A 23,753-nucleotide genomic window follows, 5' to 3' on the forward strand; every position below is an offset into this window, starting at 1 on the left:
TCTTAACTTTGTGGCAAATACCACAACTGAAGGGATGTTCTACTGGTGACTCTGGAATTATCTATAAGTTTTTTTCTTTAGTATCAAACAATGAAATTTATTAAAGTTTATTAACTGTACATACACCAGGCTTCTGCAGAGTTTCCTTCAAACAAATTTTACTCACAAGATAGTGATGAAACTGATGCCATGGTAAAAAATACTTATCCAAGATGCTCCACTTTGGGATCGAACCTAGAACCATCTAGTTGTAAAGGAAGTTTCTTAAACATACCTGGACCCATTTAAAAGCAGCAATTTTATGAAATCATATTGTTACAACTTCAAGTAAGCAAGTATATAATGATTGGATCCAATAGCTCAAAGCTGTCAATGTATCACAGCCATCAAACTTGACTGCTTGTGAAATATCATTTAACATTAAGTGCAAAATTTGTATTTCATAAAGTTACACTTGCTTTTAGTGATTCTGAAAAGAAAGGGGTATGGAAGTGCTGTTTTAAAAGGTGGAGAATGCATAGGAGAACGAAAGTCTTCCTAATGCAAATTCAACAGTGGAACCAGCTATTCTAGTTGACAGCTATATGACAGGTAAAGCAATTAAGGATATGAAGTAAGAGAAAAACTCTGGTCCACTAGAAATTACTGCTGAGATGCTTAAAATACCTGTTGGAGTGGGATACAACCTATTCGCTCATATAAGTAATTAGGTTGTACAAGAAGGAATCATGCCTAATGATTGGTGTAGCAGCATTACAATCAACTGTTATAAGGACAAAGGAAATAAATATTTTTGAGAGAAGTAATTACAGATGCATCAAAATGCTGGACCAGGTCATGAAAGTTACAGAAATAGTTATAGCACATCTAATTAGGAAGAAAGTTAACCAAAATGAGATACAGTTTGGTTTTGTGCCAGGCAGAAGCACTATGCTGATTCTCTCTTTCTTGCAAAGCAAAGCAACAAAAGAGAGAGAGAGAGAGAGAGGGGGGGAGAGGGAGAGAGAGAGACAGGGAGAGAGAGAGAGAGAGGGAGAGAGAGAGAGGGAGAGAGGGAGAGAGGGAGAGAGAGAGAGAGAGAGAGAGAGAGAGAGGTGATACACTTTATTTTTTTTTGAAGTTAGTGATGTTCTTTTCTTTCCTTTTTTTACATATACATTGCATTTCTCTGTTTTTTAAAATAATATTGTGTCTTTGTGATGCAAGATCATGAATGATGATTTCTGAACAGCTTCAATAAATATGATTGAATTATGGTATTAATTATTTTCCTTTTTATATTTTTTTTGTCATTTATTTATTTGACTTGGTCTTTAACATGCATCCAATCAAATAAAATTGCTTTTTGTTTTTGTTTATCTTAATATTCTTATTAGCGATTTTCAGTAGCATTTCTCAAATTTCTTTGAGAACCAGAAATGTGAAACTCAGAATCAAATTTCAGGTTTAATAAATATTTTTGACACTCTTCTTTCAATATCAAGAACTCACATTTTTTTCAAACATAAACACTGAAGTGTTTATATTTCATATGCATGCACATGCAGTATCATTACTATTATTGTCGTCAGCGTCATCATCATCATTGCTATTTAATATTTATTTCCATGCTAGTATGAATTAAACAGGTCACCTCACTCAAATGTTTCAGGAAGTGATAGTTGAAAGACAATCAAGATTAGGGGAGTTGAAAGTTCTTAAAGTATGATGAGAGAAACAGAGTAATTTGAGAGAGAGGGAAGTAGTTGGGGAGAGGAATGATGGGTCAGTAATAGAAGTGGATAATGGTAAGAGTGAATAACAAATGCCAATTACAAGTGACTGGGGAAAGAATGTGTGTGTGTGTGTATGGCATATATCTATGTATTTGTGTGCATTTACATGCATAATGCACCCAGTACACACTGCAAAGTGGTTGACAAATAAAGACAATATGTGGTAGAGGAGTCATGACAATGTGACCATATGGATGCAATTAATATTGGATAAGATGAGCCTTTGTCATCACGGTAGAGAAGATCTTACATTTCAGATCTTAGTGCAGAGAAGTTCAAAGATAATGAACAGAAACAGCTATTGGACTTATAACACCTTTCTTCTGCCCCTTTATTTTTCTGTCATTTGTACTCTGTGTAAGTTGGACCTATTAATATAAATATCTGAATATCTATACTTCAAAACTCATCATCTGAAAGTCTCCACCTTTTGCTTTCTCTTGTTTTGCATGTATACATTTATACATATTTTGTATTTCATATTCAAACTAGTTAATATATCTAATATAGTTGATGTATCTAATTTGTTTATTCACATAATTGCCTCTTTCTCTCATTAAATATACATATATACATACATCATCATCATCGTTTAACGTCCGCTTTCCATGCTAGCATGGATTGGACGATTTGACTGAGGACTGGTGAAACAGGATGGCAACACCAGGCTCCAATCTAATTTGGCAGAGTTTCTACAGCTGGATGCCCTTCCTAACGCCAACCACTCAGAGAGTGTAGTGGGTGCTTTTACGTGTCACCCGCACGAAGGCCAGTCAGGCGGTACTGGCAACGGCCACGCTCGAAATGGTGTCTTTTATGTGCCACCCGCACAAAAGCCATCCCAGGGTCACCGGCAACGATCCCGCTCGGAAAGATTTCATGTGTCGCCCTCACACGAGCCAATCCAGGGGCACTGGCAACGATCCCGCTCGAAAGATTTCATGTGTCACCCGCACATGAGCCAGTCCAGGGGCACATTCCTATATATATATATATATATATATATATATATATATATATATATATACAACAATTATATCTTGGATATAGAGTTACAGAAGGTTTTGCATCCACAAAGCCAAAGCCTTGTATTTCTATGGCACAGATGTGAGAAAACACTCAGAAATCAAGAAATACGTCTAAACAAATACAAACAACATTTTTTTTGTTAAGACATATTTCTCAATTTCTGAGTGTTTTCTCATGTTCACATTGTAGAAATTTTAAATTTAAAATTTTTGTCTTTGTATAGAGTCTGGCGAGCTGTCCACAAGGCTTTGGCTTTGTGGATACGAAACCTTTGGTAACTCTTATGTCCAAGATATAAAATTTTGTTGTAACAATTACTGCTCTATTCTTTAGAGTGTGCTTCTTTCCTGATATATATTATTTTATTAACTATAAAAATATATACAGTATGTATCCATGCATGTGTGCACGTGTATAAGTGTGCATTGGTTATTTCCACTTGTCTTCCAAGTAGTTTTCCGGTTACAGATTTCACAAAGTACAACGTATTGAGCAGCCCACTAGAAGACACTTGCTTAAGGTGTCAGGTAGTGGTACAGAATTGAGAATGCTGTGGTCATGAATCAGAATTTGTTGCCCATCTCCCCTATATGTGTGTGTGTATATATATATATATATATATATATATCATCATCATCATCGTTTAATGTACACTTTCCATGCTGGCATGGGTTGGACGGTTTGATTGGGGATTGGTGAGCCAGATGGCTGCACTAGGCTCCAATCTGATCTGGCAGAGTTTCTACAGCTGGATGCCCTTCCTAACGCCAACCACTCCAAGAATGTAGTGGGTGTTTTTATGTGCCACCGGCACAAGGGCCAGTCAGGCGGTACTGGCAACGGCCACGCTCAAATGGTATTTTTACAGGTCACCTGCACAGGAGCCAGTCTCTCACTCAACTGCGCCCCACCCATAATAACGAAGGGGATTGCAGTCTGGGGAGTTAAGTGGCCAGATGTTAGGGGTGATGTGGTCTCAGAAATTGTCTGATAGCCATGACTGGGTTCTCTTGCTTGGGTGGCATGGTATGGAGTTCTGTTGCCAGACTTAGGGTCTTCCAGCAGCCACCCTCTTGACCCAGGGCAGCACTACTTCCTCCAGACACTTGATGTAAGCCTCTGTGTTGAGCCTGAGGCTGTGTGGGAAGATGAATGGAGGCCTAATGTCGCCATCACTAGCAGTCACTCCAAACACTATGATGTTAATTGAATGTTTGCTTTTTATCACCCTTGGCACAGGTTTTGGGGACACAGCAAGTCAACGGTCACTCTGTGCATTCACCATCTGTTTCTACTGGATCTTCTGGCACAGATGCCAAGCAGTACAGTATGTTGTTTCCAAATGTCTGGTAGAGTGAATTGCATCATGGTGCTGTTTTTCACACAGATGGTGCCCAACTGACCCTACTATAGTGTGTAGTTAACAAAATTAAAAACAAACAATTAAAAATATAAAATGGCGACAATTTGCCCATCGCACCCTGTATATACATACATACATACATATTGTAACTACTACACACACACGCACAGATATATATATATATATATATATATATATATATATATATATATATCATCATCATCATCGTCATATATATATATATATTCTCATATAACACATAGTGTTATAGAGGACTTTCTTCCCATTTATCTCTGTTTTAGATGTTGTGACAGTCAGAGTTTGTTTACATTTCATTCAATCGAAATAGTTCCTATTGCTGCTTTACACTTCAACTGTGTAAGAAATGCCTGTTTGATGTGTTTAGGAGAGTAAATAAAACAAACACTAATAAATGCAGAATAAAAAGAAAGAAAGAGTGAAAGATTAGATAATATGAATCAGATGTTAAGTTTTTTAAGCTATAAAGTCTGTTTATAAGTTACTTTTGTTGCATGTACAGAAACCTAGGCTAGAGAATGTAAAAATCTAATTTAGGTTTCTTGAATTACCATAAAAAGATATATATAAAACTTGCACCCCATATGTAATGTAAATACAGAATATAATTGGTGTTTAAACTAAATTTGGAATATATCTTCTATCTTTTATTTGTGTCAGTCATTGGACTGTGACCATGCTAGAGGATCACCCCAAAGAGTTTAACCAAACAATTCAACCCCAGTACTTTTCCATTTTTTAAAAATTGTTACTTATTCTGTCAGTCCCCTTTTGCTGAACACTAAATTATGGTGACATAAAGGAATCAACACCAATTGTCAAGTGGACAAACACTAATACACACAAACACACACACACACGATGGGCTTCTTTCAGTTCTCACCAGCCAGATCCACTCACAAGGCTATGGTCAGTTTGGGGCTATAGTAAAAAAAAAAAACATCCTCAAGGTGCCATATAGTGGGACTAAACCTTAAGCCATTTGGTTGAGAAGCAAGCTTCCTACTAGACAGCTGTGCCTGTGCCTATAGTTCATAAAATTGGTATATGCAGGTGCATGTATACAGAAATGCTTGTAAGAGTGATACCAGGAAACTGGAAAACTATAGTTTTGCTGCTCACAAGCAAGAAGGCAGAAGTGTTTCAAGTTGTCTCTATTATTGGCTTAGTCAGAAAATGTTAGTTAACCACTAATATCCTCTTTAATCACAGTATTTAACTCTTCTATGGCTATTATTTACATTTGACGGATATTTGTCCTCATCTTGTTTGTTATTAACACAACATTTCGGCTGATATACCCTCCAGCTTTCATCAGGTGTCTTGGAGAAATTTCGAATCTTGAAATTTCCCCAAGACACCTGATGAAGGCTGGAGGGTATATCAGCCGAAATGTTGTGTTAACAACAAACAAGATGAGGTCAAATATCCATCAAATGTAAATAATTTAAATAATGTACATAATTCCTCATCTCTTAGATATAGAACTGTATCTTCTATTTCAGATATTGAAAAAACACTAGAAATAATGAAATTCACCTTTTTGTTAAATTAATATGTCTACAGCCCCTTTAGAATTAAAACATCAATTAATCTCATTTTCTGACACCAATATTTTTTACAAGCATTTCTATTTAATACACTAATTACAATAAAACCAGATAGCAATGGTGGAAGTTAAATCCAGAATCATTCTTAGTTGACTCCCTTGCTACTTTGGGTACAATGTCTGAAATTTGGGGGAAGGGGGTTAGTTAATTACATTAACTCTGAACTCAACTGGTACTCATTTTATTGACCCTGAAAGGGTGAAAGGCAAAGTGGAACCTTGGTAGAATATGAACTCTGAACATGAAGCCAAAAGAAATGCTGCTTAATATTTTATCCAATGTGCTAATGATTCTGTCAGCTTGCTGCTTTGGTGTGAAAATCATGTCAACTAACCCTAAATATCTTTTTGTACCACCATATTTAATCCTAATATGCACATTGTTGATGTTGAAAGCATTTGAAATAATCAGATCCACATTTTTATAACATAAATATACAGACTGTACTCTTTCATATTTGCATTATCATTAGCAGAAGTATAATTTTTCACCATTGCTAGCTGGTTCTGTAGAAACTAGTTTATTATTTAGAAATGTTTTTTTAGAAAAAAAATATTAATGGCGTCAGAAAATGAGACTAATTAATAATACAATTACCAAGGGACAGTGGACACATATTTATTTAATAAAAAAGGCGAATTTCATTATTTCTAGTGTTTTTTCAGGCTCTGAAATAGAGAATTTTAAAAGCTGAAAATAACTTGGATGATTGCTTTGCACATTCATAGATTCTAGCATACACGTGCATGTGCACAAACACACACATGCAGAAACAAGCATCTGTCAAAAAGCATTTCAGCCATGCTCATTCTATGCTTTAAAGCTTCTGGTCAGTCTTGATCTAACAAACCTCTATGATTAAAGGTGTCTCAGTAATGATTTGACTGCTACTTGTAGCAGATGGAGTGACTAGCCAGGACAAATCTGTCACTAGCTGTTATTGTTGCTTTAGCTTTAGATAAATTCTGATTGAGCAGACTTATGATCAAAAATATTCCACCCATGCCATCCTGTCTTAATTTTCAGTTTTTTTTTCTGAAATAATGCCTGTCTTTTCAAAATTTTTATGGATTGTAAGGTAGCAAGCAGGCAAAATGCTTAGCGGCATTTCATCCGTCTTTATGTTCTGAGTTCAAATTCTGTTGAGGTTAACTTTACCTTGCATCCTTTCAAGGTCAATAAAGCAAGTACCAGTTGAGCACAGGGGTCAATGTAATTGACTTACTCCTCCCTGAAACTGCTGGCCTTGTGCCAAAATTTGAAACCAGTATTTCTATGGATTCTAACAACAAAACACAAAGAGCAGCTGCAAGGAATGTAGCTGCTCTTTCTAGCATGTTGGGTAAAAGCAGTACACACACACTCACATTCATATATGAATCTGTTGTTAGTCATTATTGTTGTTTAACCCAGGTTAGCTCTGATCCAGCAAGCCTATGATCAAAGGCATTCCACCCAAGGCCATCACACATTTTATTTTTCAGGCAGTGAAACCTAGACTACATTAATTATCCAATAAGTCTTTAAAAAAACAGAGAAGGTAGGGTGTGACAAGAGGGAGATATAATGACTTAATGCATGATGGCCACAGTAGGAATGTTTTCAAAAATGAGTGGATGAACATGGAAATGCTTTTAAAAGATAGGATGGTCGTAATAGGAATACTTCTAAAAAATGGAATGGTCACAGTGGGGAAGCCTTTACAAAGACATGCTTTTATGTATCAGTATGTAAACATTTGTGTGTGCATGCAAACATCCACAAAGGAATCAGTGAAATTATCTCCAATTTTGAAAATCTTCTATTTTAAAGCTTACACTACAAGATACTCTTTTTTTATTTTCATCATGTACTGCAAACATTAAAATATTGGATGTGACAGAGAGTGTATTATCTCTCTCATGTACATTCACACTAACATCCATATAAATATACAAACATTTAAACTAGGAGATAAGCAGAGCTGGAGTAGAGATGGCATGTCATTGATGAGGTCATGGATGATGACGAAATGGACTTTGACTAGCTAATTGATTGATTAACTAAATGACTAATCAAGCACTTGATAAGTTGATTAGTTAATATGATTTTCGGTTGTTGAGTCTCATTGAGGTAATGACGTGACCAAGACTTCTGGTTATTTGAGAAGATACGTCAAGCTAAATGAAATTGTAGTTGTGGCCAATACCAGCAACATGTAAAAGACACCTGTGCTGGTGACACATAAAAGACACCCAGTACACACTGTGGAGTGGATGGTGTTAAGAAGGGCGCTCGGCCTTAGAAACAAGCCAAAACAGACTGGATCCTGGTGCAGCTCTCCAGCTTACCAGCTCCAGTCAAACTGTCTAATCCATGCCAGCATGGAAAATGGACGTTAAATGATGATGTTGATGATAATGATGATGATGACAATGATGATGATGTTTAACTCAGTGGTTCTCAGTGGGACTCCATATGACTCTTAGAGGTCCATGTAAGATTTTGCTGTTAAAATTTATATGTAATAAATTGGTTATACCTCAACAATGCACAAAACATTTTAACAATTTTTTTAAAACAATTTCTAATAATATTTAATTATTAAAATTATAAAAGGAGTTTTTAAAAACCTGAATAGCTTTAAGGGTCCAGTAGAGTAAAATAGGAATCAAAGGGGTCCATAGGTAAAAAATGGTTGAGAAACACTGGTTTAACTAATTGATGGATAATAATAAAAGAAAAATTTGGTTTGCAAGATTCTTTATGTGAATTTGTGTGTTGAAGCATATTTTATTATGTCTGGGGAGAGTCGTCCTCTTTTAGGGTCTTACTAATTTAACACACTCACTGGTCTGATTTCCACTCATTTACTTATTTATTTTTACTAAAATTTTCATTCCATCTTGCAACCTTTTCAATAGTTGTTGACTGTCTGTTATTGGAACTGTGTTCTTTAAAAAAAAAAAAAAAAAGAACACAGTTCCAATAACAGACAGAGTCAACAACTATTGAAAAGGTTGCAAGATGGAATGAAAATTTTAGTAAAAATAAATAAGTAAATGAGTGGAAATCGGACCAGTGAGTGTGTTAAATTAATATGGCACTAAAAGAGAATGACTCTCCCCAGACACAATAAAATAAAAGAAGTGAAATAGAATGAGTGTATGTATTTATTATGCATAATGACCCTCCCAAGATACAAGAAAATGTTTCAACACATGGGTTTACATCAAGAATTTTCCAAACCAAATACAAAACCAAGACAATTAATATTTTGCAAAAATTAATCTTTATTTAAATTTACATAGAACATTGTTTTCCCCATCTCCAAAAGCTTGTGGCTTCATTTCCTTCATGATTAGAGAAGCTTAATCTACTTCACTAATGCCTTAAAGATTGCATGAATGCAGTGTCCCCCTGAGAGAAATTTTTCAAACTAGAGCAAAAATGCTTTATGATAGAATACTCTCAAAATTTAAGGGGTTGTAAGGTTTTAGGAACAGGCCTGGCAGACAGTTACAGGTTCCCCTATGTAGCTGTCCAGACTCCAGACTGATGTACTCATTATACCCTTCTCATTAGGCCTTGCATGAATACCTCAACATTAAATAATTTTTTGTATATTTTTAATGACTTATGTCTCATTTAGTAATTATAATTATATTAGAATCAGTAAAACTAGAATATTATACAAAATCCAAAGAATATAAAGTTACATACTTAGTGCTTTAAATGAAATTATCTTACCTAGTGGACTTATATATATAACACAAATAAAATTTAATTTTAAGTTTTTGTTTATTTATCTATATAGGTTGTGTGAACAGTCGTAATTTAAACTGATTTTCTATTGTTGTCTTTTACATTGTTCTTCATGTTGAAATATTTTGGATTAAGAATTTATTAAAATATTGGTTAAAATTGATTTGTATGTGTTTCTTATACTGATAAATTTGAATTTTTCTTACAAAAATAGCAACTATATTATTCTTTTAATTACTAACCTTGATTTCAAGTTACTAATACATAAAAAGTGAATTTAGAAAATAACTGTTAGCTGCCTGTGTGCATTGATTGACAGACATTAGTCAATCATTATAATAAGATATAAATCATCTGGCCAAAATTTAAAATAAGTTGGAATAAAATAAATTTATTGAATAAAATATTAGAAAAATAATCATAGTAGTATTGTAGCATGTTCCTTGCAATAATAATTTAAATCTTGTAGGAAATTAATTACAGCTAATAGAATATGATTTTGTTATATTAGCCGATTACATGTTTTGCAGTTTAAGTAGTTTATTCGGTTCCGGATCACAGTTTTAAAGCATGAATATATAATTAGTGAAATAAAAACAAAACTGCTAAACCAATCAATATATTATTGGGTCTTCTTAATTATTTTGTATTATATTGCTAATGAAACCCATTTTAAGTGCTTCAATAGGATCTAGTTTCAATTAAGAATAAGATATCTGAAATTAAAATTCAATAGTTTCAGCATCTTTTGATCAGCCAGGAATAGTGAATTACAGAATAGATTTTGTCATTTTGTCATTTTGCTTTTTCCTTTTTCTCTTTCTCTTTGGTCTATAAGTTTGACACAATTAATTGGGAACTCATCTGGAAAATGAAAATAAATAAATAAAATATTTCAAGATAAATCAGAAATTATAGAATTAATTTTCAATAGTAGTTTCACATTTATTAAATTAAGGTCAACAGAAATTCTTTGCTAGTTTAATGAATTAACAGAAGAATAATAGAATTAATTGAATTAAAAAGACAGTTTAAAACAATGTGTTACAACAATGTTAAATAAAGGCCTGTGAGAAACAATGGATTAATTCCTTGTATAGTCATTTTCTTTGTGAAATTGCAATGCCATCTCTTTTGATTGTAGCTATGCAATTCAAGAATCTATTATTCAGAATTACAAGTGTTTTTATTTATCAATTCTGCATGTCTTTCTTCTCAAAGATTTCATTTGCCAAAATTCTTGTTGTATTTACTTTAAGTTTTATCAATTATTTGACAAGATAATACCAGTCATTACAGTTGTGTTGCTGTGTATAAGAAGTTCAGTATTCATAATCCAAACTTGTAATTCAAATAATATAAAATGTTTTAACATTCATTGTCTATAATTCAAATACTAAAGATTTTAAATAAAAATGATGCACTTATTTTCCATAACTAGTGTGAGAGCTGCTCAGGGCAGCCTTTGAGTTTGATCCCCCCACCATCATACAAGTTTATACAGAAGACCCCGTTGTGCCAACATCATAAAAGTGTTAGCTGGGGCTGACTGTCACCCTCACTATGCTTCTTATTGTTGCTGAGTGGTAAAATATTTCCATATAACATAATCTGCAATATTTGACATCATAGTAAGAGTAATTCTTTAGGCATCTTTTAATATTGATTCAGCTGCACAGCTTACTTGATAAAGAATATGTGTTAATCTATAATCTGTAGCTTAAGACTAAATAAGCAAGATTATACCCATTCATTCTCATGTTAAAGAATTCAATCTTGGTATTGCAAATCACTATCAACTTATAAGTTTAGTCAGTTGGTGTGCCACTATCACCTATTCATCCAGGAAGATATTAGACACTAAATATGAATTTTTAAATACATCTTTTTCATTATACCAGAGAGAAGAAACTGTTGTAAATGCCATAGAATTTAGAAAATCATACGACAAAATATTAACTTTTGGCAAATACTTTATTAGTTACTGACTTATTAACAGAGAAAGAATCACTTAAAAAGATAAATTTTTTAGTCATGTAAAAGTTTTTATTGTTGATAATAATGATTAAAAAAATTTTTTAGGAGCCATCCTGAGGGTGGAGAAAATTGCTATCATCTGCCTCAAGCAGGAAGGCAATGACATTCAAAATCCCCAAAACAGCAAATAACTACAGGGTTGTATCAAAGATATTAGATATTCTATTTGTCTTTTAAAATAAACAGAAAAAAAAAACAAAAAACAATATACAGTCACATAATATACAGCAGCAAAACCTAAGACACAAAGAAGAGTATAAATGAACAAAACTCAGTTACATAATCTACATTGGAATACTTTCTGAAATATAACAAGATCACAAATCTAGGTATGGGTGAGGTTATTTTTAATCAACTCTATTACTGGTGATTATCTTATTGGTACTTGGAGACAGAACTGGATTTAACTCAAAGGGGGCCCGGGGCACTTCAAGTTCAGTGGGTCCCTCAGAAACAAGTCTTTTCAAGTGGCCCATTAGAAATAGATCAAATTGTGCTATAAGTTCCATAGAACCTAGAAAATCCCCACTGTGTTTAGAGCCTATTATTTCTTCACTACCTCTAAATGCCAGACCCCTCCTCAGCTAGAAATATTGTCACAGCCACAACTCGGTGCAAAATTTCAGCCCAGTATTTCTTATTTTGTTGGACTTGTTTTTCCAACTCTTTGTTAACATGAGAAGATTCCCTACAGAATCTTTGTGGCCTTGACCTTGTTCATGTGTTTTCATTTTCTCCTCTGCTTTTTTCCAGTTGTTAAAGCCTCCTTTGTTGGAAAACTTGTCACGTTGGCTTGACATCAAGGTACAGTAAAAGCAATAAATTGCACCCTTTGATGAGCTGTACAGGAGCCACTTTCTTAAAAGCTGATCACCATTTTCATGAATTGTATAAAACATTGAATTTTTAGAATAACAATAGTGCCTAACCAGTTTATCTTCTGATTGATAATGGCATCGAGATTCTGGGTAGGAGTCGGAGTCATTTTTATTTTGACATATGGCTGATTTTGTCTGAAAGAACATGGACACATACTTTTCTCTGGCAGAAAACCACATGGTTTGGTCTGGATCCCATGATACTGTTTTACTATCCATGACAGTAGGAGATGATGGTTCTTTGTTTTCAATATTTTGAGGTGATACGTTCTTCCTGTTTTCTGCAGATGTACTTGGGAGTGCGACTGGTTCCTCAAAAGGGATATCTGGTACTGATTCTTCATCATTAGCTTCTGGGTTTTCTTTTTTTCGAAGCGAAGAAAAATTCTGTAGGGCTAATACAGCAGGATTTTTTTCACTTTTTTCTTTAGAAATTCTTCTCTTCTGAGCTCCAGACAGTTGAATTTTCTATGGCATCCTTAGATATTCTGAGAATATATATATAATCTGACTAGAAACAAATGAGAATAGTTTCAAAAATAAAAGGAAACTGGAACTAATAACAGTAATGTAGAATCACTTAATTTAATCTTGCTACAGGTGTATTAAGACGAGCACTTTACGAATACATGTTATTCTTATGTGTTTGGCAGATAAATAGCCCTGCTGCCAAAGTTAATCAAAATTTAATAGAAAAGAGTGTGAGTGAAACAGCAAATCAAAGATTACAGATTAAGGATTTGGTTTCCATAAAATTACTTTTCTTCAAAATTATGTTTCACTTCAATTGTAATGAAAAGGTGCCAGAATCACTTCAAAAGATATAATTTGAGAAGAAATTTTGTATTTCATAGATTTATCTAAACTTTAAACTATCTGATAGCAATTTTTGAGCATACAACTTTGCTTTTACTTTTCTTACATGTGCAGATGCAATGACCCTAATCATTTTGTGAAGGAAGAGGGTATTTTGGATTGCAATTAAGATGTCTTACTATTAGTTATGATACGGGAGCTTATTTATTTATTTATTTGTTTGTTTCAATGTTTTTTTTTCATTTTTTATACATCCACCTATTTATGGTCAGGTACTATGGTAATAGACAGCCGCTAAAATAACTAATGTTTGGCAGAGATAGTTAAAAATTGGTGGGTAAAGACAATCTGAAAGAACAATTAGCAAAACTAGAAGGAAAAGTTGCAGGATAGTACCAGCAATAGTGATAGGTTCTAAACCACTGTCATCTGTGAAATGTTTGAAAAAGTGGAAATGATATAGTAAGCAATGTCAGACAAAATTATACTTCCTTTTAAAAAACAACTCGAAAATAACAGTAATAACAAAAAGTAGTACATCAAAAAATTAAAGACAGAAACATTTAAAAATATTTAAAAAAAAATTGAACCATATTAATAGAAAACAAAATCATAAATTATATTCAACAAATTAAGGCGATCTTTTGTTTTACAGCCATATTAGGTAAAATATAAATGGAAATGAAACCTACAATAATGGGTAATGGCATAAAAATAACTTGACTACCCTGAATGACTAAAACGAATAGGTTAATGTAAAGAAGCAGGATATTATTATAGATTTCTTATTTTTTAAAATTATTTTTCAATGGCATCATTTGTTAACTCATTAAAGTAGCATTGGAAGAAAATAAGACAGTATAAATCAAGATAATCAAGTCAGTTTTTGTACATTCCTCATTGCTGTTAGTTTCATTTTATTGGAACCACTGACAATGAAACACGATTTATGACTACAGACGATGATGTTCCTCTTACATGTCCTTAAATCAAAATGAATTCTTCATAACAACATAACTTTATTGCAAGAGCCCTCTCTCAAGATTTGGGGAAGGGATGGAAAAAATTTAAAAAAATATTTTTGCATAATCATACAAGGTTACAGTGTGTAAGAACACAAATTCACAAAAATTTTCTGAAAATACCCAAGAATAAGAAAAGTCTTGATTAATTAAATGGTTGGCATGATCAGAACTCTGCCAAATGCTGAAGAAGTATTTTTCTGGGACAGAATAGCTGTCCCACCTTTTGTTATTTTACTGTATTCCACATTCTGAAACACCTTCAAGTCGCATTAAAAAAACTAAAAATCTCTCCACCTTTACCTCTATTTCATACCTCTCACAAAATTTTGTTTTTGTTTTATTTTCATTTATGTGAAATTACAAAAAAAAAAATCCAAGAGATTTGGCTGTTATTTCTAGCATGTGGAGAGACCTAGGCTTAACTTCATGCACTGGTTGAAAATCACCTAACAAAAATTCTGGGTAGTAAAGATTGTTTGCCAACATAATATGGCAGTCCTGGTTTAGGACTAATGTTGCTGTAATTTAGTCCCAGGAGACACCGTCTCCAGCTGGCTATACGACACAATCTGTGTCTTTATATTTTTGAACAAAGGAATCTAGCACCTCCACTCAGCACAAAACAATATCTGTGTATCACGGTTTCTGGGTTATTTCTCTTCATCGCGATACACAGATATTGTTTTGAGCTGAGTGGGGGTGCTAGATTCTCTTGTTCAAAAATATAAGGACACAGATTGTGTTGTATAGCCAGCTGGAGACGATGTCTCCCTGGGTTAAATTACAGTAACATTAGTCCTAAACCAAGACTGTCATGTTATATTGGCAAACAATCTTTACAACAAAGTACTGTTGCTGAATATCTCATGTTGTGAAATTTAAAAATAGTAACTTTCCATAAATTCTGGGGTTGATATATTTGACTAAAAGTTCTTCAAGGCAGTGCCCCAGCATCACCGCAATCTAATGATTTAACAAATACAAAGGAAAACACACACACACAAAAAAACCCCCCCAAATATATCACTGAGGTAGTTTTGACTTGGCTTAAAAAAAAAATTCTGGGATACATACAGTCGTCTAAAAATTCTTCAAGGTGGTGCCCCAGCATGCCTGCAGTCTAATAACTGCAACAAGTAAAAAGGAAAAAAATCATTTTGTCCCAGGTAAGGGGTAGGGGGTTGTCCCACATTCGTACGGAGGACTTGCTCCATTATCCAGTTAACATTGGAGATGTTTGTCTTTTTAGAAATATTTAATTTGTAATGTGCCGTTTATTGCATTAAATGCATATTGACTACTTAAAACTATAAAATATGGGTTGTTTACTTGTTTTTTTGTCATTGAGGTGGTTGTGAGGTGTGCTAAAAATAACAGCTAAATAGGCCTTAAATCACATATGCCCACAATTTTTTTTTTTTTTTTTGCATAATCATATGAAGTCCCATATGTAGAATAAAAGTTTGCAAAAATTGTCTGGAAATTCCAAAAAATATATGAAAAGTTATTTATATGGCTTTCTTAAAGCTGTCATTTTCATAGTTTTGCCACACTGTAAGAATTTTTTTTTATGCATGACATAATACATTCATTTCTACTTTACCTGATATAATTTCTCTCTAATTTAGTTTTACTTGAAATAAGGTGCTTCCGTGACAAGCTGTTGTTATATGGTACAAAAGGAACAAGTGATATTTTTATCCCATTATACATTTCTTAAATGACTGAAAATGTCTTTTTTTATTTTCAAAATTCTAATTTCGTTTTCCACTCATGCACCTGCAGTGTTTGGCTTTTTCTTCATTGTGAAAATACAATAAAGGAGAGAAATGAGACTTTTTTAAATAAGAGTTGAAAATGTTTCAGAATGTAAAATACAATAAAATGTTTTCAAACTAGGAAGGAAAAAAAATAACGAAAGATCAGAAATTACTCATTTTGCCCTAGTTAATTATTTTGTCTCAAGAAAATGGTTAGATTAAAAAAAAAAAAAGTGCTTTTAGCTGTTGATAGATGTAATTTTATAATTAAAACAAAAATCAAAATCTAAATTTTGGAACATAATTTGTTAGGGAGATTTCGAAGACTTACTGAAATAATGAAGCTTAGCAGTGCTAATATATGTGTTCATGTGTGTGTGTGTGTGTGTGTGTGTGTGTGTGTGTGTGTGTGTGCATGTGAGTGTGTGTGTTCATGTGTGTGTGCATGCATGTGCGCCCCTTTATTTGGAAACGGTCAGTTTGAGGTCATCATTGGTCAGTTGCGATGGAAACAGGAATTAAGCTAGAGACATTAAAACTTATTTTTCAGTCTATTTCTCTATATACATTCATACACCCACACACACATATATATATATATATACATACACACACACCTACATACATACATACATGTTTTTTACTTTTTGTTGTTGCTTTGTTGGCACCATGTTGCTCTTGGAGACTGATGTCTGAAACCAAACTAGAGACAAAATTTTTTTTTCCGTTTATTTCTTTTTATATATACATTCAAACATACATGGACATATACATACACATACATGGACATATACATACACACATACATTCATACATATGTACATTCATTCATACATACATACATGTGTTTTACTTTATCGTTTCACTGATGCCAAATTTTTTTTAGGGGACACACACATGCTTTTGGGGACTGGTGCTGCTAAAGTAGAAAAATCTGTTTTTCTTTCGCTCTTTTTTTCGTAATTCTATGAACTGTTGTCACTAAAGTGGAGGAAATCTTCAGTTATTTATCATTATAGAGAATCCATTACATTTTTTAAGCAATACAGATCTTCGTAATTTGAAAGGTCGCCTCTTCATGCAAGATTACGGGGAAGTGGAGTGGGCTCCCTGTATTGAGTGCACCGTATCCTTAGTAGAAAGGAGCCCTCAATTTTAGATATTGGGGGGGGGGTATTGTCGGTGTGTATGTGGGGGGCACTGACCGGGGACCCAAGGCAATTGCACCTTTGCCACCCCTGTAAATCCAGCGATGCCTGGAGAGGAGCAAAAATGATCACAGCACGGTTTAAACTCATAATATAAAGGGACTTAACAAAGTATTATCAATTTTTTTTTTATTCTATCACAAATAATACTGTGTAACAAGATTAAAATTTTTTTTTTGTCTATGTTAAGTGTTATTTCCTATTTACTTCTATCTAGAAATCTAAGGAAATTACTACTATTCCCTTAAAACTTTACTTTTGTGACCTGGACATTAATACATTATTTACATTTGACGGATATTTGTCTTCATCTTGTTTGTTGTTAACACAATGTTTCGGTAGATATACCTTTCAGCCTTCATCAGGTGTCTTGGGGAAATTTTGAACCTGGGTTCTCATTCCTAAGGTATTTTTCCATGTTATTATTATTATTATTCAGGTCATATGGCATAGTGGTTAAGAACACGGGCTACTAACCCCAAGATTCCAAGTTCAATTCCAGGCAGTGACCTGAATAATAATAATAATAATAATAATAACATGGAAAAATACCTTAGGAATGAGAACCCAGGTTCAAAATTTCCCCAAGACACATGATGAAGGCTGGAGGGCATATCAACTGAAATGTGTTAACAACAAACAAGATGAGGACAAATATCTGTCAAATGTAAATAATGTACATAATTCCGCATCTCTTAAATATAGAGCTGGACATTAATATTTAGAAACTGACCTATTTTCCATTACATTTCAGACAGATTCAGCACTGAGTTACTGAAGCAGAAATACTGTTATAGCAAATATTCTGCTCAATAATACAGTTTTGCTTGTCAGTTATTTGACCATAACCACTTGAGCGTGTTTCTAAGTGGCTGACAATATGTACATCACTGATCATGAGCAGGAGTAGTGGCAGAGCATTATAGTCATAAGTTGAGAGGGATTTGTTGGAGTTTGAAGGAAACAGTCATTTTTCATACTTTCTAGGGGCAAGCAAATAGAAAATAACAGTTACTACTCAAGGACAAAAATCATGTTACACAGTATAATTCCAACAATCATTTTCAAGTACAGCCCACTCACTTTAAACACACAAAGAAACTATTTCTCACTATTTACAAATATTTGATTTTGGAAATAAAAACAACTGTTTTTCAGTTTTACTTACATCTTTCGAAGACTTCAAACTGTCCAGTTTGGCTCGTAGCGTTTGGCCAAATTCTGAATTCACTTGTCCAAAATTGTGCACAGCACGCTTTTGAATAAACTCTTGGGCATCAATCAAATGATTAGCAATGTTCTCCACAAGTCTATAACGTTCAGCAGGTGACAATACCTAAAAATAATTTCAGAAAATTTTTTTATCTGTTGCAATCATTGACAGTACATCTAGTTGTTCTATAGATAAAATATATTACATGAAACTCAGAAATAGCAACTAAGTTCTTCAATACTAAAAAAAAGAAAAAGAATAAAAGTGATTGAAGAAAGAGAAAAATGAAATCAACATTTCTGTAAGAGGTAATCTCCCTTATTTATCAATTTCATATGAAGTTATGCTATCTTGTAGGTAATTTCTTTAGTTATGAACACATATTAGTTAATTTGTAAAAGTTTGTGCTCATTAAAGACAAAAGTGTGTTATATTTTTGAAGATCATTTCCCAGACTATAAAATTTGCCTCTGGAGATGAAAGATCTTTCAATATTCACATCTCTGACCATCACTAAATGCTTTATTCTTGGATAAGTGCCAGCGTGAATTCAAAATAGAAAACTTTATTTCTAGACTATAGTAATATAGCTTCTCTGAGTTATCTAAGTTTCTCCTGTAGATCTCTATCAATTTCCTTGCTTGTGCTATATATATATATATATATATATATATGTTCTGCCGTTCCTGACCAAGATGTTTCATTTTTCATTAAGGCTTTCTTCTATCTCCATAATCTGAGCTTCAGAGATTGCCTAATTTCTCTCTTATAGGTCTTACTGCAAATAAACAGGATTTTAGAAATGCATTTTTTTGTTTTATTTAGCCATTCTTGGATAGGTGTAACTTTGATAAGGGATCTGTAAAGTGTAGTGTTATTTTTAATATTGAATATATCGCAGAATTTCTGAACTTCTTCAGAAAGACCCTTATATTAAGCAGTAACATGATGTTTAATTCAACATCTACTTTATGCCTAATAATGACTGTAAGCTTTATTCAGGATTGTATTTTTCTGGCAACTCATTTCTTCTCTATAAGTTAATAAAATGATTTTAAATGTCTTTGTTTGATATTTTAAACATTTGACAATCCCTTTTTTAACATTAAGAACAGGGTAGCTCATGGTTTAATGCTTTATGTACCAGCTGAAACTGCTCTTGATTTCTATGACTTAAAACTTATGGTGTTAAAGTGTTCATATTTAAATTAAAAGCTTTCGTTAATAATTTATCAAGTTTTGCTATAAATATCAGCTTAATAATAACAGATTTAGTTATTTCAATGAATCTTTCCGAATTCTAGTATATTTTCAAAATTAAAGGAAACACATAGTCAGTGTATTTCACAAACAGAGAGGAAACAATACATTTAGTTAAAAGTCTGACTAGTTTCTATTTTATTGACCTCTACTATTAGAATAAAAAGTACAACAGATTTTGTAGAATTTGAATTCAATTTAATAATAATAGAGATTTCTATTAGAGACAAAATGGCTACACATTTTAGCATGAATAATGGAATAGAATAGCAACAAAAATGAGAATATATGTCACACAACCCAATTACCAACAATATGGACCATTGGATCATAGTAACATCAGTAAGAGTGAATAACTATATAAAATATTAAAAAAAACTAAACCAACAAAAAACAAGACTTTTAAGAAATAATAGAAATAATAGGCCAGATTACATATGAAAAATGTCATCCTTGATGACATTTTTCCACAAAGGTCCACCCAGCCTGCTTGTCTCTTCTTCTTCTATCAACATCACAGTGTCTCATCCTAAACTCTTCACCCAATCTTTCAGTCTTTCTTCCTTAAAAACCTCTGAAATTCCTTCACCCATCAAAGCTTGTTTTTTTTTTCTTTTCATTTTTTCCCTGCTAACATTGACCAACAATGGTTGAACATCATTGTCGATCACACCAGTCTGGAATGGTCATAAACATTGACCCTTTTCTTCTGACTAACTTATTAGAAGAAAAAAAAAAAACAAAAACAAAATCTAGCCTTAACTATTTTCAAATGTAACAAAAATAAGGTTTATGTACAAGGAAAGAGAATTTATATCAATTTCAGAGATTAAATACTGAAGCTGAAATATAGATTATAATAAGTACAGCCAGTGCATCTGAGATCATATCCTAGACAAATAATTCAGATGCCACATTCCAGAACTATTTATGCAATACTGAATGAAACAGAAACAAAGCAAGCAATTATTTAGTTGATTTGATTTAGAGAAAAGTTTTTGACAGATGTATTCAAGCAGACATTGGGAAATGCAGACTAAAGTGAACATGTAATATTGAATTTCTTCCCCAACTTCTCTCTCTTTCTCTCTCTCTATATATAATGTGTGTGTGTGTGTGTGTGTGTGTGTGTGCGTGCGCGTGTGTGTAAGAATGTTTGAAAAGACCTTTGAGCAGGGGAGGTGAAGAGCCAGGAAAAGTGTGTAATGTCAAAGAATGAAAATAAAGAGAAAAGATATTGTATTCCCCTTACATAGGTTGTTTAATGATCCTATAGTATTTTGGGAAAAAAATTCTTCTGTTCAAATAGGAAAAAGGAAATAATAAAAGAGTTACAACTGGTAGGTCATTCAGAGAATGTTATTGTTATTGGCAGACCAACAGATGTTCAGCCGATTACAGTTCTCCAAACTCTTTGATTATTTCCATTTTACTTTCTGCAAAGAGGTATTCCCCACCCCACGAAATATTAGAAATCCTTAAACAATCTATGTAAGACAATACAACATCTTTTCTTGTTGTTTTCATTCATTGACATCACCTTACATATTTTTCCTCACTCTTCACCTCCATGTTTGAACCGAGACTAGAAAGAGCCTGAGCTCAAATTCCGCCAAAACAATTCACTTGTCATTAGTTATTAGCAAAGAATGTGTACTCAGTATCAGTGGTAATTTTAAGTTCAGAAATATTATAATTATAATCAAATTATTAAATCGTTCAAATGCTGGACTAAAGTACTAAAGGTCAGAACTCAAACTCTGCAAAAGGTGTTTCCTTATTTCCTTGTCTTAAAAATAGATAAAATTCTTAGGTAAAGCCAAAGATTGGCATTTATGAAAGAAATCCAGCTTTAAAGTTTGTCCTTTAACAATTCATAACGGGAAAAAATGCATTTGCAAAGGCCACTCATTGATGCAAGCAAAGATAAAAAGTAAAATATTAAAAATATAAATGGAAATCCAATCCCTGCCAACATGGAAGATGACTCTAAAATGGATGATGATGAAGTTGATGATGATCATGATGATGACGACAATTATCCTTTTTAGCTGTCATGGTCTAGACAAGTATGAGTGATAGCGTTTCTTCACATTGCTTCACTGAAGGTCAGTTCTCTTTAGCTGTTTTTGGGTCAGCCTTAATATGCTTGTTATAAATATTTATTACTTCACCTCTGTTTCTGTTAACTCATGCCACTGTGACATTTATTCACCCAGTTCTTATTAGCTTTTACAGCATATTTACATTGCCACAAGCTTTTTTTTTTTTTTTGCAGTCAGTTACTGCCATCCTTAATTTCAAGTCATTTTCTAGTCCCAGTTTAATGTCTCTGAGACAATAAACAAAATAAACAAATAAATAGATAATTAAATAAACAAACATCAAGTGCTCTAATGCTTTCTGGTGTTATTTCAAACAATCTAGATCCATATTAGAGATAACAATGATAAGATAATCAACTCTAAACCAATACCTCTATACAAACAGGCTTAAATTTGAAGAAACAAATATTTTTGTTTTGACAATTATCATACCACCTTGTTTATACTTTGTTTATAAGTAGTTTGAATTAATAATTTCTACTTCACTCTATGGAAACTTAAAATTAGTGGTATTATCTTAGTGTGTGTACTATAATATTTTAATTTCATTGTTTTTATTTTTTTAATGTTCTTTTAATATATAAATGTGACTAACCTTCAGCCAAAATGTTTCAACTTGAGAATAGTTGTCAGTGTCTTCAGTATTGTAACGCTGAACATCTCCAGAAGCTAAAAATGGCTTCTCCACGTATTGAGTATCATCAACAGGGCCAGAAAAACTGTTAGGGTAATAATTAGGAGCTCCTCCTGTGTAAATAAACAATGAATTGATTTTCATATATAAATATTGCAAATTAAGTTTTAAAGCTTTGTCTGTAGAAACATTTACTGAAAACTATTAGTGTGTACAATATCAGTGTACTTAGAACTGATTTTAATTGAGATGAAGTGAACAGATTATAGTAAGACAATCCACCATCATTCTCATTGTTTTAATGTCCACTTTTCCATGCTTGCATGGCTCAGGTGGAGCTTACTGAGATTTTCTATGACCAGATGTCCTTCCTTTTGTTAACTCTTACCTGTTTCCAAGTAAGGTAATATTTCCCCATAGTCAGATATGTTTTCATAGACTATTGGAAACAACTGACATTTATTTATAACAATCACACAATGTCAAGAAAAGGAGATACAAATACACACACACAAGTTTCTTTCATAACTATAATTATAATGTACACCAGAAAACATAAGATCCTCATTAGATCATTCAAGTCAAGCAGTACTTAATATTTTTTGGTTGAGACAGTCAACATCTTTCCCTTCTAATGTCTTCATATTTTAATAGAAAGGTAGTTCAATTTTGATTTTACCCTACACACTCCATCTGCTTGAAAAAAAATGAACAGATTTTATTTGCCAATGGTGTGACGTAAGTGAATTCATAAATCAGCCTAAGTGAATTCATAAATCAGTTGTTGATATTGAGATAGAAGGTTATTTATAAATATCTATATCTTATCATCTAGGAAGGAGCCCTATAAAAAAATCTACTATTATCAAAAGGCTCAAAGATTCAAGCTAGAGAAAAATGGACTCCATCTAGAAAGTTCTAAAAACATCTTACTGGTAGAACTCTGACCCTTTAGCATTTAAGCTGACCATATCTGGCCCAAATATTCTAACCCATTTTGTGTCCAAATTGCTTAGATCTTGCCTCTCACACCTACAATATCATTATAAAAATGAACAATTACATCATCTAAATTTTGAAGCTATAACGCATGATTAATTCGAAACAATGTGAATAAATAAGCATTGCATTTGATAGAGTTATCTGAATGCTAAAGGCTTAATGACTTTTTAAAGACACATTTGACAAAATCAATGAACAATGATTATGATGTATTAAAAATTTCAAGCAAGCTTTTTTCTCTAAAGTATTTTATTT

The 23,753-nt window shown here is 32.9% G+C and overlaps 1 protein-coding gene across 1 annotated transcript in view; it reads right to left on the reverse strand.

Annotated features, from left to right (window-relative positions):
* Nucleotides 1-9,068: 9,068 nt before the first annotated feature.
* The window catches only part of LOC106878775 (catalase), a 48,586-nt gene continuing 33,901 nt past the window's right edge, over nucleotides 9,069-23,753 (reverse strand). Inside the window, exons 10-12 of the mRNA XM_014928104.3 lie at nucleotides 22,458-22,609; nucleotides 18,453-18,620; nucleotides 9,069-10,424 (exon numbers count right to left, since the gene is read on the reverse strand). Of these exons, the coding sequence (XP_014783590.1) occupies nucleotides 10,392-10,424; nucleotides 18,453-18,620; nucleotides 22,458-22,609 (353 nt within the window). The 3' untranslated portion in view covers nucleotides 9,069-10,391. The remainder of the gene's footprint in view (nucleotides 10,425-18,452; nucleotides 18,621-22,457; nucleotides 22,610-23,753) is intronic.

Source organism: Octopus bimaculoides, chromosome 2 (genome assembly GCF_046866305.1).
Source record: "Octopus bimaculoides isolate indiv1 chromosome 2, ASM4686630v1, whole genome shotgun sequence".
Lineage (NCBI taxonomy): Eukaryota > Metazoa > Mollusca > Cephalopoda > Octopoda > Octopodidae > Octopus > Octopus bimaculoides.